The 15,072-nt window shown below is 43.8% G+C and overlaps 1 protein-coding gene across 7 annotated transcripts in view; it reads right to left on the reverse strand.

Annotated features, from left to right (window-relative positions):
- Positions 1-15,072, reverse strand: part of USP40 (ubiquitin specific peptidase 40) — a 703,484-nt gene that overhangs the window by 603,792 nt on the left and 84,620 nt on the right. For 5 of the 7 annotated variants that reach the window (XM_086956270.1, XM_086956267.1, XM_086956272.1 and 2 more), the window contains 2 exons: positions 14,774-15,000; positions 12,830-12,897 (listed from right to left, as the gene is read on the reverse strand). In XM_086956270.1, the coding sequence (XP_086812396.1) occupies positions 12,830-12,897; positions 14,774-14,978 (273 nt within the window). In that variant the 5' untranslated portion in view covers positions 14,979-15,000. The remainder of the gene's footprint in view (positions 1-12,829; positions 12,898-14,773; positions 15,001-15,072) is intronic. The other 2 variants (XM_086956273.1, XM_086956274.1) reach the window with 1 other exon arrangement.

The raw sequence follows: 15,072 nt of genomic DNA on the forward strand, positions 1-15,072 counted from the left end.
CGCCACTGTACCTCGCATCAACAAGACCACCATGGGAGGCAGATCCTTTTCTTACCTGGCTGCCAAAACATGGAACTCACTCCCCGCTTACCTTCGCCTCACCCAGAATCACCTAGCGTTCAGAAAGCAGCTTAAAACGTGGATATTTGACAAATAATCCTCCTCCCCTTCCTAAGCGCCTTGAAACCCTCTGGGTATGTAGTGCGCTATACAAATTTTATGACTTGACTTGACTGCTGTGAGCTCTAACCTGATGCCTGGAATCGATCGCTCCAGTCAGCACACCCGCTGTTTGGTCATCGCGTCCTCCTCAGGTCCGGGGGAGAACCTCGGCCTCAGCTCGTCGCCATCTTGGGTGCCAGGAGATCCTCGGACACAGCGCAGCGCCGCCGATCCGCCACTGGCTCCCCGGTCCGTTGTCGGCGACTCACGCTGCTCACTCCGGCCTGCCAGACCCTCGCTCTCCTACCGCCCTGCGGATTGCTGCCTCGTCGGACTGAGGTGCCGCCCCTGCTCCGGCCGGCGCCGGTCAAACTCGGCCCTCCGGACCTGGTGAGTTCGCGCTCTGCAAGGCTCCGCCGGTGTCGGTTGGTAAGCCACCGCTTCCCCGGTTGTCTCAGCTCCACTTTGCAGCTCCGGGGGGGAGAATTAGCCTAAAGTAGGGCTTGGGGCCTTGGAAGGGAACGGGAGCTCCGGAGAACACGTCCTCCTACCCCGCCATCTTGGCCACGCCCCCCGTGGTAATGTATTTGAGGTGCATAGCTAGTGTTATTGATTTTGAGATGGTGGCATAGTATTGGTGGCCATGGTGGTATTACCGGTGGTGTGATATTGGTGGTAGTAGTCCTGCCCGAAGAAGCATGCCTGGCTACAGTGCTTTGGTTGCACTATATTCACCCAAAGGTTGGGTGAGGGCCCTTATCCATGATCAATGTGGAAAATAAGATCTTGCCCAAATTGATCACTTCCCACCTTCTACCTCTCCTGCCGCATATCGCCCACCAGGAAAAATCCACGTTTGTCCCCATTCAATTCACAGCTCACTACCTGCACACACTCTTTGCCCTTCTCCATTCCCAGATAGACGTAGTAGCAGTCTTCCTTGACGCCACTAAGGCATTTGATTCCTTGGAGTGACCCTACCTTTTTGATCTTCTAGCTTGCAAAGGCTTCATTACTAACTTCTTAAGCCTGATCGAACTACCATACATGCAACAATTGGCCCGCTTGTGGGTGAACAGGGCAGTCACTTCTTTTGCGGTGTCAAGGGGCACCCGGTAGGGATGCGCCCTTTGCCACCGATCCTATTTTCCATCTCTATTGAACCACTGACGGCCAGGTTGCGTCAGCACCACTCTCATCAGGGACTGGAATTCACTCACTGAAGAATCCTAGTATCCATCTATGCAGACGATGTCACCTTATACATCCGCAACCCAGCAACTAACCTTGCTCCTGTCATCAGGGATATTATCCGTTTGGAGGCTATGCTGGAATCACCATTAAATGGTGGAAATCTGTAATATTCCTGCTCACATCACCTATGCAGCCTTCAGTCACAAATTCTGACCACAATGCCCTGAAGAACCAGTCTGATACTTAGGTGTCTGGATTAGCCGAGATGTGAACGAATTGTAGGGTGCCAATTATGGCACGCTTATGACGTTGCGGGAGAATCACGTGCAGACGTGGAGCAAACTTCAGACATTTGGGGATCTCTACCAGGCAAGTCACTTTCTTTCCCCTCAACATATTCTGAGCAGTCCATCCCACACCCTCCTGGATGTGCTCACCTACCACCATCTGCGTGCTGCCATCCGCGATACGCACAGAACTTACCACACAGATTATGCCTTAGAACAGATACTAACCTTTCTCAAACTCATCACTCGCTTATACACAATAATGCAGAAGACCCAGATTTGTGTCTATGCAGCCTGTGCTGCAAGGTCCGATGTAATAGATACCACTATTGGCAAGGAACAGTAGCAATACAGCTGCACCCAGTTCGCTACCATCTCCCCAAACTGTAGACTTTGTTTAATAAATTTCAAATATTTGCACAAAGTCTACCGTACACCCGGCTACACCTGGTGGAGAGTATGCACTGTCTACGCTGGCGTGCACTTACTGCTTCCTTTCTGCACTTAGCTTGAAAATGCCCTATAGTCGCTGGCTTTTGGGCAAAGGTCTTTGACACTATAGAGACGATCACTGCACCCAGATGGACCCCAATGATCGTGCTGCTCAGTAATGTTATAGATGTTCCCTTTTCCATCTGAAACTGCAGAGACCGACTGATCCCCCATACAGATAGCTCTGCACCTGCCCCGGCTGCACCCGTAGAGACCCATGACAATAGCTAGAAATGTACCATCACACAGTAGAGTGGAGTTGCTCAGATATAAGCCCCTAACTTAGGATAGTTTGGACGAGCAATTTCATTGTTGCAATAGCCTACATGTCGCTAAGCCACATACCATGCTCTCGGCTGATCTGGTTCGTAAAGAGCTGGTCTATTTCAATGTACTTTGCTTTATTATGTGACCTCAAAACTATTTTTGCTGTAATACCCACTGTGAAATGTTTTGTGTTCTGATTAAATCCAATAAAATGTTAATAAAAACACGTTTTTAAAGGTTTGCTTGAGGGCAAAGATTATCTTTAATCAGTTGCTGCAGCAGAAGATAAACACGGCTAGCAGGACAAAGCATCCAGGCCGCTCGAGAATCGGAATTTGTTTTCCCCTGTGATTCAGTGCTGCTGAGCTCTGCGAGAGCTCTGTTGGAGGCGGAGGAGCTGCTTCTGCAACTTACTCGTCGAGGGAGAATCTATTGGAACCTGGTGACCGCAGTGGAGTGAGAGGCGCCGGCCCCGGGACTGCGAGGACCAGCAATCACCAACTCGCAGCTGGTCCTCTTCCCGCGTGAGCCGCGCCCCCTCCCAGTGACACACCCCCTTCTATTTGCATAACTTCTCGCGGCCCCCGCTTCGCGGGCGCCGCTCGAGAATCGGAATTTGTTTTCCCCTGTGATTCAGTGCTGCTGAGCTCTGCGAGAGCTCTGTTGGAGGCGGAGGAGCTGCTTCTGCAACTTACTCGTCGAGGGAGAATCTATTGGAACCTGGTGACCGCAGTGGAGTGAGAGGCGCCGGCCCCGGGACTGCGAGGACCAGCAATCACCAACTCGCAGCTGGTCCTCTTCCCGCGTGAGCCGCGCCCCCTCCCAGTGACACACCCCCTTCTATTTGCATAACTTCTCGCGGCCCCCGCTTCGCGGGAGCCGCTCGAGAATCGGAATTTGTTTTCCCCTGTGATTCAGTGCTGCTGAGCTCTGCGAGAGCTCTGTTGGAGGCGGAGGAGCTGCTTCTGCAACTTACTCGTCGAGGGAGAATCTATTGGAACCTGGTGACCGCAGTGGAGTGAGAGGCGCCGGCCCCGGGACTGCGAGGACCAGCAATCACCAACTCGCAGCTGGTCCTCTTCCCGCGTGAGCCGCGCCCCCTCCCAGTGACACACCCCCTTCTATTTGCATAACTTCTCGCGGCCCCCGCTTCGCGGGTGCCGCTCGAGAATCGGAATTTGTTTTCCCCTGTGATTCAGTGCTGCTGAGCTCTGCGAGAGCTCTGTTGGAGGCGGAGGAGCTGCTTCTGCAACTTACTCGTCGAGGGAGAATCTATTGGAACCTGGTGACCGCAGTGGAGTGAGAGGCGCCGGCCCCGGGACTGCGAGGACCAGCAATCACCAACTCGCAGCTGGTCCTCTTCCCGCGTGAGCCGCGCCCCCTCCCAGTGACACACCCCCTTCTATTTGCATAACTTCTCGCGGCCCCCGCTTCGCGGGCGCCGCTCGAGAATCGGAATTTGTTTTCCCCTGTGATTCAGTGCTGCTGAGCTCTGCGAGAGCTCTGTTGGAGGCGGAGGAGCTGCTTCTGCAACTTACTCGTCGAGGGAGAATCTATTGGAACCTGGTGACCGCAGTGGAGTGAGAGGCGCCGGCCCCGGGACTGCGAGGACCAGCAATCACCAACTCGCAGCTGGTCCTCTTCCCGCGTGAGCCACGCCCCCCCTTAAAACCAATAGGGAATCTCATCTTTACTACAAAAGCAAACCCAGGTACGCGCCAAGCGGGACGCGCGCGGGGCAAAGCTCGGGGCGAAGCCCGGGCAAAGGGCGGGCCGTCTGTGGCCGTCCGGGGACGACTGAGGACGGGACGGGCCACCCCACTTACGCCTGGCTACAGAGGTACTTCAAAAATTTATACTTTGAAACCAATATATGATTACATCCTAATCTTGACAGAATCATTCGTATTACACATTAGAAACACAGATTTCATAATCGGATAAAATCTACTGTGGCTAATATATAATCAATTAGACCTCTGATCTTAAATATGAGGGCGATAAAAAAACTCCGCTCACGAACAATTTATTCGAAACGTATGGGGACCGAAACCGCTGTTACAAAGACGGCTGCAAATTCATTGAAATCTGGTCATCTCTCAAGTACTCCAGCTATAAATACGTACTTTTCCACTATTTCAAAGAGAAAAACTGTATTTTCACTTTCAACGGACAAACCAAATAAACTAGAGTCAACTACAAATAAGGATCATTATGACTCTTTACCTCTCTTCGTACAGCCTACTTACAATCTAGTTCGCACAAAATCAGAAAGTAACCTGGCAATTATTTCCTTTACAGAGAAAGACCAAAATACCCACGTGGAAACAGCTCAAATAAGTCCAAAAATCCCAATAAGTAAACAGGATTATGAGCTACCCTCTGATGTGTTTACGAGTACGAATATGAAGCAAGAACAAGAAAAATTCGAAATATCATTGAGTCAAATACATCCTTTAACTAGCTCACCGGAAAAATCACCTATCTTATACCCTAACCAGGACAATTTTACAGATCCAACTTTTTCACATTTAACCTTCGGAAATATCACTTCTCCTCTTTCAAAGGCGCTTTTTACATTGCAAGAAATACTGGAATCAGTGCTCATTCATCTTGGCCAAATCCTTGCTAACTCCGATGAAACCCTGGACGTGCAAATAGGAATACTGAAACATTTAGTTGAGGAAAAAAAGAAAAAATTTCTAAGTAAAGACATACCAAAAAAACCTGATCTAGTTGAAACATTAACAGGTGAAGATCTTCAAAATAACATCAATATAACTCCAAAGCAGCGAGAAGCTAGTACACAAACAACCAATATAGAAAAAATCGTGACTAAAACAAAGGATCTAAGAAAGAAGAATAAACCTCTTATTACATATTCTCTCAAAAAATTGTTCAAAGAAGAACCGGAAATCAATACCGGAAACACTAATAAGCATTTTTCAATCTTCTCGTGCAAAGAGTCCAACAACAAGCAGGATCAGGGTATAATGGAAAACAAAATAGAGCCATCGGACATTAACATTGAACAGAAAAATAGTCAACTAAATCAAACTGAAAAAAAGAGATGAGAAGGAAAATGCTGGGGGGAAGAAGAAGAGAAAACCACTAAGGAGAATACAAAGGAAAAAAGGGAACAAACTGAAATTTCAAAAATTCACTCCCAAAACCGTGATGAATTCTTCAGAAATTCAAAATTCTCCACTGTCAACAAATTTGAATCCAAAGGCTGATGAATTCTGTCCAGTGGTAGAATATAGAACAGCAGAACAAAACACTAAGGTTACTGAAGAAGCGAATGTTATTAATACGCAAACATGGGAAGGAAAAATATCTAAACATTTAATCATTGAGGAACTGTTCCCTACTGACAAGATGCCATTAAACCGCGGTAGAATATTGAACCTTCTACAAGAAATGCCATCACTGATCTCACTGACAAGTAACGAAATTGATTTAGTTCTCTTTCCTAATAAAGAAAATAAGAAATTAGCACAGGTCTCCTTTTTCTCGCCAGTTCTACCTGGAATCATACTTAGGGAGAAGGAAATCCTTCATAAAAATGGTTATGACGTAATTTCCGTAGTGGATCCCATACCTACTAATAACATAAATAAAGGTACCCTGGGAAAAAATAACCGAAGAGATGAATTCCCTAGTACATCCAGGGGAGAAATAACTTCCAATTCCAACAGAAAAGACTCGCTAAAAATACAAGTAAAAGAAGGAGAGAGGTCAGTATGGTCCAGGGAACTAAGACCTACCAATAATGAGAATACGACAAAATCTTGGGCATGGTTATCTGAAACCCTAAATAGTAAAAAAATTGTTAACCCTTTAAAAAATCAAGTTTAGCAAAGGTATGACGATACTGTCCTGGAATTTGGCTGGGAAGATGGACAATAAAATGAAGTATGTAACTGATACCCTCCCTGACATTATTGGCTTACAGGAAACATGGAATACTAAACCTTTTATACAAAAAGGATACTATGTTTTTGAAACCCTGGCAAAAAATTCTAGAAGGGGCCATGCTAAAGGCGGTTTAGCAATCTTATTAAAAGAAGATTACTCTTGGTCGCAAGAATTAATTAATACAAAGATGGATAATTTACAATGTCTAAAAGTATCTCTAAAATCCCAAACATCATCCACTTTTTTACTACTCTTTAACATTTATGCGCCTCCCAGCACTAACTGCGATCTGTTGTTTGAACGCCTAATGGAGACCATCTCCCAAATTATTGAAGATCAACTCAACCTGCCTTATATTATAATGGGAGATATGAATGCAAAAATGTCAAACTGTGAAATAAAGAAATGGGCTCTACTTTTAAATGAAGAATCCTTGGAAATATCACTCCCTGTACTCCCAAAAGGAATGAAATCTGATAAGAGAGGTCGTGCATTATTATCATTTCTCCCAAGAATAAACGGGACTATCTTAAATGGTAATATACAGGGCGATAAACCAGCATCTTATACGAGGCAGGGTAACGGATCTCCCTCTCTACTCGACTACTTCATATGTGGGATCGGAGAAAAAGATCGAATGAGTCAACTATCAATCACATTCAATGAGGAAAGTGACCATGCTATCCTATGTCTATCAACTGAATGGATTCTACAAACTACTTTCCAATATCAGCCGATATTTCAGAAAATAAAAATGGAAGTAAACGCAACGAGGGGCAGAATTTTCTGGGGGTCAGAAAATCTAGACCAAGTGAGGCTATTGATCTCTCAAACTAATTTGTTGACTACTACATACTCAGCCGATCCTATAAAGAACTTTTCATGCATAATAAATAAGCTGAAACATGCACTACAAAGTAAGTTAGAACAAACAAAACTATGGAAAAGTAAAAGAAGTAGTAACTACAAAAACTCTAACAATCCAGTCGTAAAACAAATCAACAGGTTGATACGTGCCCAGTTTTTGAACTTTTCATTCACAAATAAAAAGGAAATTAACAGATTAAAAAATCAAATAAGGCGAGAAAAAACTAAACAGAAAAAACTGAAACAGGACACTAATTGGATTGAAATCCAAGAAGCAGCCAAACAAAAAAACCAGCGCAAATATTGGGCCCTGATTGCAATAATGACTGGAACTAAGAAAAAGTTAGAATCAACTCCTGTCATAGAAGAAGACTGGGAAATTTACCTCCGAGAGCTTTATAGTCCAAACAAGTTGACTAATAATGGCGAAGCTGAAGTGCAATGTCTGGGAAAGAATGATACAAAAATCAATAAAACGACGGCATTGTCTGTCTCTAAGACAATAAGATGGGCAAGAAGCACTGGCGCATCGGGACCCGATCAGATACCTATTAAGGTCTATCAAATTGAGCACAAAGAGTGGGGACGGCTACTTTCGCCACTATTTAACTACATAATCGATAGCGGCAAAATACCAATTTCCTGGAAGGGGAGTATAATCATCCCAATTTACAAAAAAGGAAAAAGAAACATCCCGGGAAACTATAGGCAAATTGCCCTCATGGATGCCGCTGGCAAGATCTTCGCTGCGGAAATATTGGAACGGCTAAAAACTTGGGCATTTTCCCTGGGTTTAATCCCCAAGTTCCAGTCTGGATTTCGTCCAAACCATGCAGTGACTGACAATGTAGCCATCCTCCAAACAATTCTGGACAAATATGTATCAGGGAAAAAACAAACCGTCTATGCAGCGTTCATAGACTACTCGACGGCCTTCGACCGAGTAGACAGACCGACCTTGTGGCTAAAACTGAGAAAAATGGGCATACCAGAACAACTATTGCTCTTAATAGTAAATCTTCACAGTGACACTTGGTGCCGTATCCAAATGGGGAGTGATAAAGGTCTATCAAGGGTAATTTTCACTTCAAATGGATTAAAGCAAGGGTGCCTCTTGGCTCCTATTTTATTTTCTTTGTACCTAAGTGATTTACCAAATAATTTACAACAATGTTTTTTGTACACCGCCAAAAGATAGCCAACGAGTATATTCATTCCCTGCTGTATGCGGACGACATTGTCCTGTTTGATCAAACTCCATTTGGTCTTCAAAATCTTCTAGACATTTTACATCAGTATTCTAAGAAAAACTTCCTAATTCCAAATATCAGTAAGACCAAAGTGGTTGCTTTCTCTAAACAGAAGAAAAAGGTGCGATATGAATGGAAGTTGGGAGGGGAGAAAGTAGAGCAGGTAAAAGAGTACACTTACTTGGGCAGAATTTTTTCCCAAAATCTGAGGAACAATAGCCAAATAGATCATTTAAAAAGGAAAAGTGACCTACACGCTGGGGCATTGTCTCGCCTATATTCTGCCACTGGACATAGGCACTTTTCGGCACTGATTCAGGTTTATCGAGCGAAGATCCCACCGGTTGTCTCATATGCTACGGAGTACATTCCTATCCATCAATGGACATATATGAACTTAATTGAAGGTAAAATACTAAAAAACTTATTAAAGCTCTCAACATCTACCCCAGTACAGGTGTTGAGACTGGAATGCAACATTACGAGTGCCTATGCTACGGCCGTAGCTAGTATCATAAGGTGGGCCTATAATCTACTCCATTCTAAGGAAGGCACTCTTCGAAATTTACTAAAAATCGAGACATTTAACATCGGTTCCACCAACCTCACTTTTTTAAAAAATATGCAAGAGGCTTTTCAGCTAGCTAAAATTAGTGTAGATATTCTGTCTACGTGGTCTCCAGCCCAACTCAAATTATTTTTAAAAAAATTCACCCCTAAATTGAGTTATGACATTGATTATTCACATTGTGTTAGTTTATCTTTGTATAATACCTACGTAAACTCCCATGAATATAAGCAATACTTACCCTACCTAGACTATACCCTTATTCATGGTGCAAGACGCGCAATCATGATGCTGCGTCTAGGAATCCTTCCTGTATTAACTTTTACTTCTACTTGGAGATCAGAAAAGACAGCTTCATGTACCTTTTGTCAGGGGGGCAACCAGAACTTGGAACATCTTCTTTTTATATGTCCTAATACAGAAATTGTGAAGGCAAGGTCATTATGTCTTACACCCATTTACCGATCATGTAGGATCATAAACTCAAAAGACTTTTTATTAATTTGTAAAAACCCCCCAAACGAATATGTTTGCTATAAAATTTTTAAATTTTTGAAAATTTCACTGAAAATGTACTAATTGTGAATGTATAATGTATATACTTTATTTTATTTTTTGTGGTCCTCAATTGAGTACCGTAACAAAATAAACTTTTTGACTTTTGACAAAGCATCCAAGATAATTTAAAAAGAAAATAATTGTTGCTTCATTAAATGGGCAGAAAGACCCGGGCTATGTTTCAAATAAAAACACATGCATGACTATAATGAAGGTTCCCTACTGTGCAACTGGATTAATCTGGGTGTATGCCATTCCGCAGCATGGTCCGCAACATTAGACAGCTGGTCCACATCTTGAACTCTCACATCCGGGAATAACCCACGGCCTCGGCTCTCACGGCTGACTCAGAAAAGGCCTTCGACTCCTTAAATTGGGACTTTTTATACACAGTGATGACCAGCTGTGGCTGAGTAGAGGACTCCTTCACTGAGCAAAACTACTGTACACGGATCTTACTGCACAGGTTAAAACTAGCAGATTTATTTAGAGTTCCTACACAATTAAATATGGCAATAGACAGGGTAATCCGTCCTCCTCTGTATTGTTTGTCATAGAGGTGAAACCCCTGGCATTAATTTTTAGACAGGGTAACTCCTTCCACAGTCTGTGCCTTGTTGGAATTCTGTTCTAGATCTTATTGTATGCGGATGGTATGTTGATATATCTCACTAGAATGATCGGACGTAGAGGGTGTTTTCCCACTTCAGTGAGATATCATGGCAACAAATGAACTGGAGTAAACTAAAGCCTATTCCTTACACGCTCTGAGCACATATACTAGGCCTCCAGAACTGGGGCATGAATTTCACTATGTATGTTGATAATAGGTTCAGGACATGACCTTCAAGCCTACCGGACAAGGCCACGTAACAGCTTTGTGTGTCAGTCGTCACATGGATAGGGGTGAAGAGGAGACCTCTTCGGGTTAGTATGGCCACCCCGCCAGAACCTCGCACAAAACCGGAGTGCCACACCCTATCAAACCTGTATCATGCGAGAAAGGAGCAGTGGGTGCCCAACAGTGAAGTAGTGTGGCTCACTGGTTAGAGGCGGCAGACCCGAGAGCAGAGGACGGCCCGGGACCAGGGTTCGATTCCCGGCGCGGCAGGTTTCTGGACCAGGGTCAGCGGACTCGATAATTCTCTCGCCTCGGTGCCCACTCTGATCAGCGATCACACTCGGCAACTCTGGGCATTAGCTTGCCTCATCTTCACTAACGGCCCCACCAGACCGCCGGGGATGCCTGGTCTCACCCTGGAGATACCCATTAAGGGACCATCTCTCAGGGAAGCCAGGAAGGGTTTCGCAGCGGTCGAAGCGCCTTGGGACCCTACGGGTAAGTAGTGCGCTATATAAATGCCAATACATTTACACAACAGATGAGTCTCCTGAAGGAGGAGCACGTCCGGCGCACCAGATTGAACCTTATAGGTATTATTTCCTACATCAGGTCTACATTACCCCCAAGAGGATCAACATCATGTTTCCTGCAGCACATGCATCCTGCCAGTTGTGTGGTACAGTGGGGTGGACTTCTTTCACATAGTATCGGATTATCCTTCCCTCATTGGGATGCTATAACAGATTTTATGTCCCAAGCTGATGGTCGACACATCCTAAAAACTACAGCTTTCTGCCTTTTGGGCCTCTTCCCGAAGCCCCGGAAAAAGGCAGTCACATCAAGATTCACAGACTAAGCTCTAGTTTTGGCACGTCACCAACTGGCCATATGTTGGAAATCCCCATGTGGGCCTGGATTCCTGATGTAATGAATGGAATTGATTAAGCTTGCATAATGCAAAGGGGTTACATTGCAGTAGGAAGCAAGACACCCATCAGGGACCGGAGTCTGCAGAAGCATGGGATGTCCCTCCTACGTCCATTGCACATATCTCGACCCACCGCTGGTTTGGAAGGGATGTGGCAGAGTCTTCGCCTTAGCCCGAATAACCTCAAACAAGTTGCTAAACATAGACACACCGTCTCTAGCAGGTTGATTAGTGTCATGGTTTCTTTTTGAACGGAGATAGACTATACTGATTTTCTGTCTCTGTCACAGAAGCCCCGTTACCTGCATCCCTTTGACAGTACAACTACAATGGATTTGATGCTACTTTACTATTTGTCACTCTCTTCATAGGAGGCCACCCCGCCTCTCGTCGCATGATACCTCTGATTGTGTATTGATTGTACTTCTGAATGCTGGCATGAGAGGGTTTTGCCAAGTCACATACTATCAATGTGAATTTTACACTGCTTATAGAAAATCTGTAAAAATGTGTTTAAAAAGTTCCCTTCCTTGAAATACACACAAACAGATCTGTTATGACATCTTCATTATAGTCTTTTCTGATATAGTTGTATGGTTGCTTCTATGTTGTTCACAGAGCAATATACATAGGAATATAATTAAACTTTCATTATAATCCTGCATTTATCACTATTTGAAATGAGGATTGGATCGTAAAGAAGCCTTAAATAAATATAAAAGATAAAAAAGGCTACCTTGCTATCTGACCTTTGATTCACATAGAAACAAATGTATGACTATAAAGGCTCCGGATAGCTAGGGGTCATTCATTATAGTCCTTGTTCTGTCTTGTTGCAATGAATTTTGTTCAGGTAACCATACACTAATGTGCATATCTTGCTCCCCTAAATGGGTTTGGGGGTTAAGACTGTGTCGCCAATGAGGCCTCCTGTTGTGATAAACAGAAGGCAATTAGAAGTCCATGTTAGGGTGAGGCTTCCAATCAATTAATTAAAACAAAACGCTATTTCTGTATGCAATGCATGTATGAGAAAGAAATGAATGGCAGAAATGTGATGTTTTAGATGTAAAATAACCCCACAACAATCCATAGAAGGCAGGGTGACACTAAAAACAGCCACCAGTATGTACGTCAGAGAAATACACCTCTGGGCTGATCTAAAATGTGACTGACAAAGCCTTAAGCCAATAGCTGAATGAGGCAGATGCACTGTCAACCCAGACCTAAAACAGAAAGAGTAACTTTGCTATCAAGTAAGAGTACATTAGTAATGTGGATAGGGGACACTAGTGGTAAACAAAAGTACCCAAAGAGAAGATTTCCCAGTAAGGTATTTTTACATTGCTTCCGGGAAGCAAGAAAAGTCCACACATGCTAATATTCGACCCTTCCAGAAAATCATACCTAATGACAGACTGATTTTGTATGATCGTCTCACTTTAAACCTTTAACACTCAAGACAGTGAAAGACATGTTTGAAAATAAACGCACCTTTGCATGAGGATCGTCCTTCTTCTCTAATGATCCCAGATCTTCAGGGCCAAGTGAAAACAGAGCCTCTGTAGTAACAGGAGAAAATATGCCAAAGATGATTAACTCTGAACAATTTCTGGATGGCAGTCTCGAGTGAAAGGTAATCACTGGCTGGAGCAAATGTGAACTAGGCTATGGGAAAATCTGAAGATGTCATAACAGTTTAGGCACAATAATGATAGGGATTCAATGAATAATTCTGTCAGCCTCTGAGAAGGTTCTATCTTTCTGCAGTGTGCAGTCTTCAGGTAAGAAAACCACTTATCCATGTTGCACAGCACCATGGTACCATAAAGAAGGCCCTTAATTGACCTTAAGAAAAAAGTCAGGGATATGATAAAGTTGAGGTATTATTTGAGGAAAAACATCCAGTTACATGATGTATATATTACTTTTGTTTTCTCTTATAGGTCATCATTTCTAACCAGAAATCTCCATTTCAGAGCACCTAAAAGACATGCATGTGTCATTCTACATAGAACTTCTGGATGTCTGCAAGGGATAACAATGTATTCACAATGTGGTCGTTTCAGATAGGCAAGGCAGCGAACCGCTAACCCACTGCGCAGCTTCTATTCAAAGGACAGTCCCTAAGGCTACACGGGAAAAGGACGGTCCTACGTGAGATTCGTAATCTTATAACAGTGTGTCGGTCACTTGGTACAATTTCAGGGTTTAGTTTGGGTCCTGTTTCGTGTTACGTCCTCTGCACCCAATTTTTATAATAAGAAGCATGAGGAATTCTCATCCCAACCCAGACCCCCACATAAATCTCCATTCCACTCTGCCCCCTTCTGGTTAGTTCTGCAAGACAGTGAAAGGTAACACAAAACCATAGTAGTCTGACAGGCTATATGGACTCAGGGTACTGGAAGGGATTTTATTAATCTAATAGGAAGAGAAGAGGGGAGTGAAAAAATCAAGAATAGCGGGAGGACCAAAGTTCATTCATTAGAGTAGAAAACAGGTTATGTAGCTAGAAAAGGAAACCAGTGGCATGCGTGAGCTTTAAAAGGGACGATTCTACTCAGTCCAACAAATAACTTGGCAGTTATGGCAAGTTTAATTGGGGGAAACACTTAACCTTCCCAAGCTAATACGGTTCAATGTAAAACCCCTTCATGCAACCTTTATCAATGTTTTCTTTCACCCTAAAAATCACATTTGTTGCACCAAAATGTAAATATTTACCAAGGGACACTCACCTTACGGGCCACGACTTTGAAATTCAAGCTTTTACCTGCAGCCATTTCTACAGCCACCAGCTTGAAAGATAGCTCATTCAGGTAAAAAAAGAGGCATAAGTCGCACACGGTTCGGCTAGTTTAGGGCTCTGAAGCTGTATACTGTTTAGTGAATGGGGACTACTCATATTTGTACTCTACATAACAATTATGTTGTTGTGCATTAACTTATTTGGTGCACCACTATCCTCGAAACAGTCTCATCGAACTCAAAGAATCTCAATCTTATCAAGCTAAGGTGCCCCAAGCAGGGTAAATGTGTGACTGCTGAACACGTGGTTGGACTTCCATATGTATTATATAAGTAAAAATATTTTTTTCTAATAGTGCCGATTTAGCGGACTGGTGGGAAAGGGTAAGATATTAAACAAGTGAATTCCACTATCCTACACTGCTCCCATTCCTGTTGCCCACCAATTTGTTCACGTTGAATAAGAATAAACATCTTAAGAGGCTGAACTCAACATGAAGCCTTTATAATGCACGCGAAACCCCAAAATGTTTGGACCAAGTTACAAAAAGAAAGTTAAACTAACAAAGCAGCAATCTGTGGTGATGAAACTACAAGACAACCTTACTGACTCCCGGATGGAAAACCCTTAGTTTCTGGCACATCATGCATAAAAATGAAACGGTCACAGAATGAAGCACAACTCACCTCTGAACTCGGGAGTGAAAAGTAGGGTCTGCAGCAGGGAGTTGAGGTAACAGGTCCCGCCTTGATTTCTGATGCCACTGAGCTTGGTTGGTCCACGGGGTTCCATGAGCTCGGAGGGCCGGGAACGAGTTCTTTTTCCTTTTGTGCCTCTGTCATTTGACAGGAATGAAAAGTCATCCTCCTCTTCAAAGAGATCACCAAACATGATGGTGCAAGGCAGGTTATCTCTGAAACAGAGGCCTTATATTGAAAGGCAGGCATAGACAGTAGAAAGTTTGGCAAGGTTGCAGGGCCACCTT

Source organism: Lissotriton vulgaris, chromosome 2_1 (assembly GCF_964263255.1).
Source record: "Lissotriton vulgaris chromosome 2_1, aLisVul1.2, whole genome shotgun sequence".
Classification (NCBI taxonomy): domain Eukaryota; kingdom Metazoa; phylum Chordata; class Amphibia; order Caudata; family Salamandridae; genus Lissotriton; species Lissotriton vulgaris.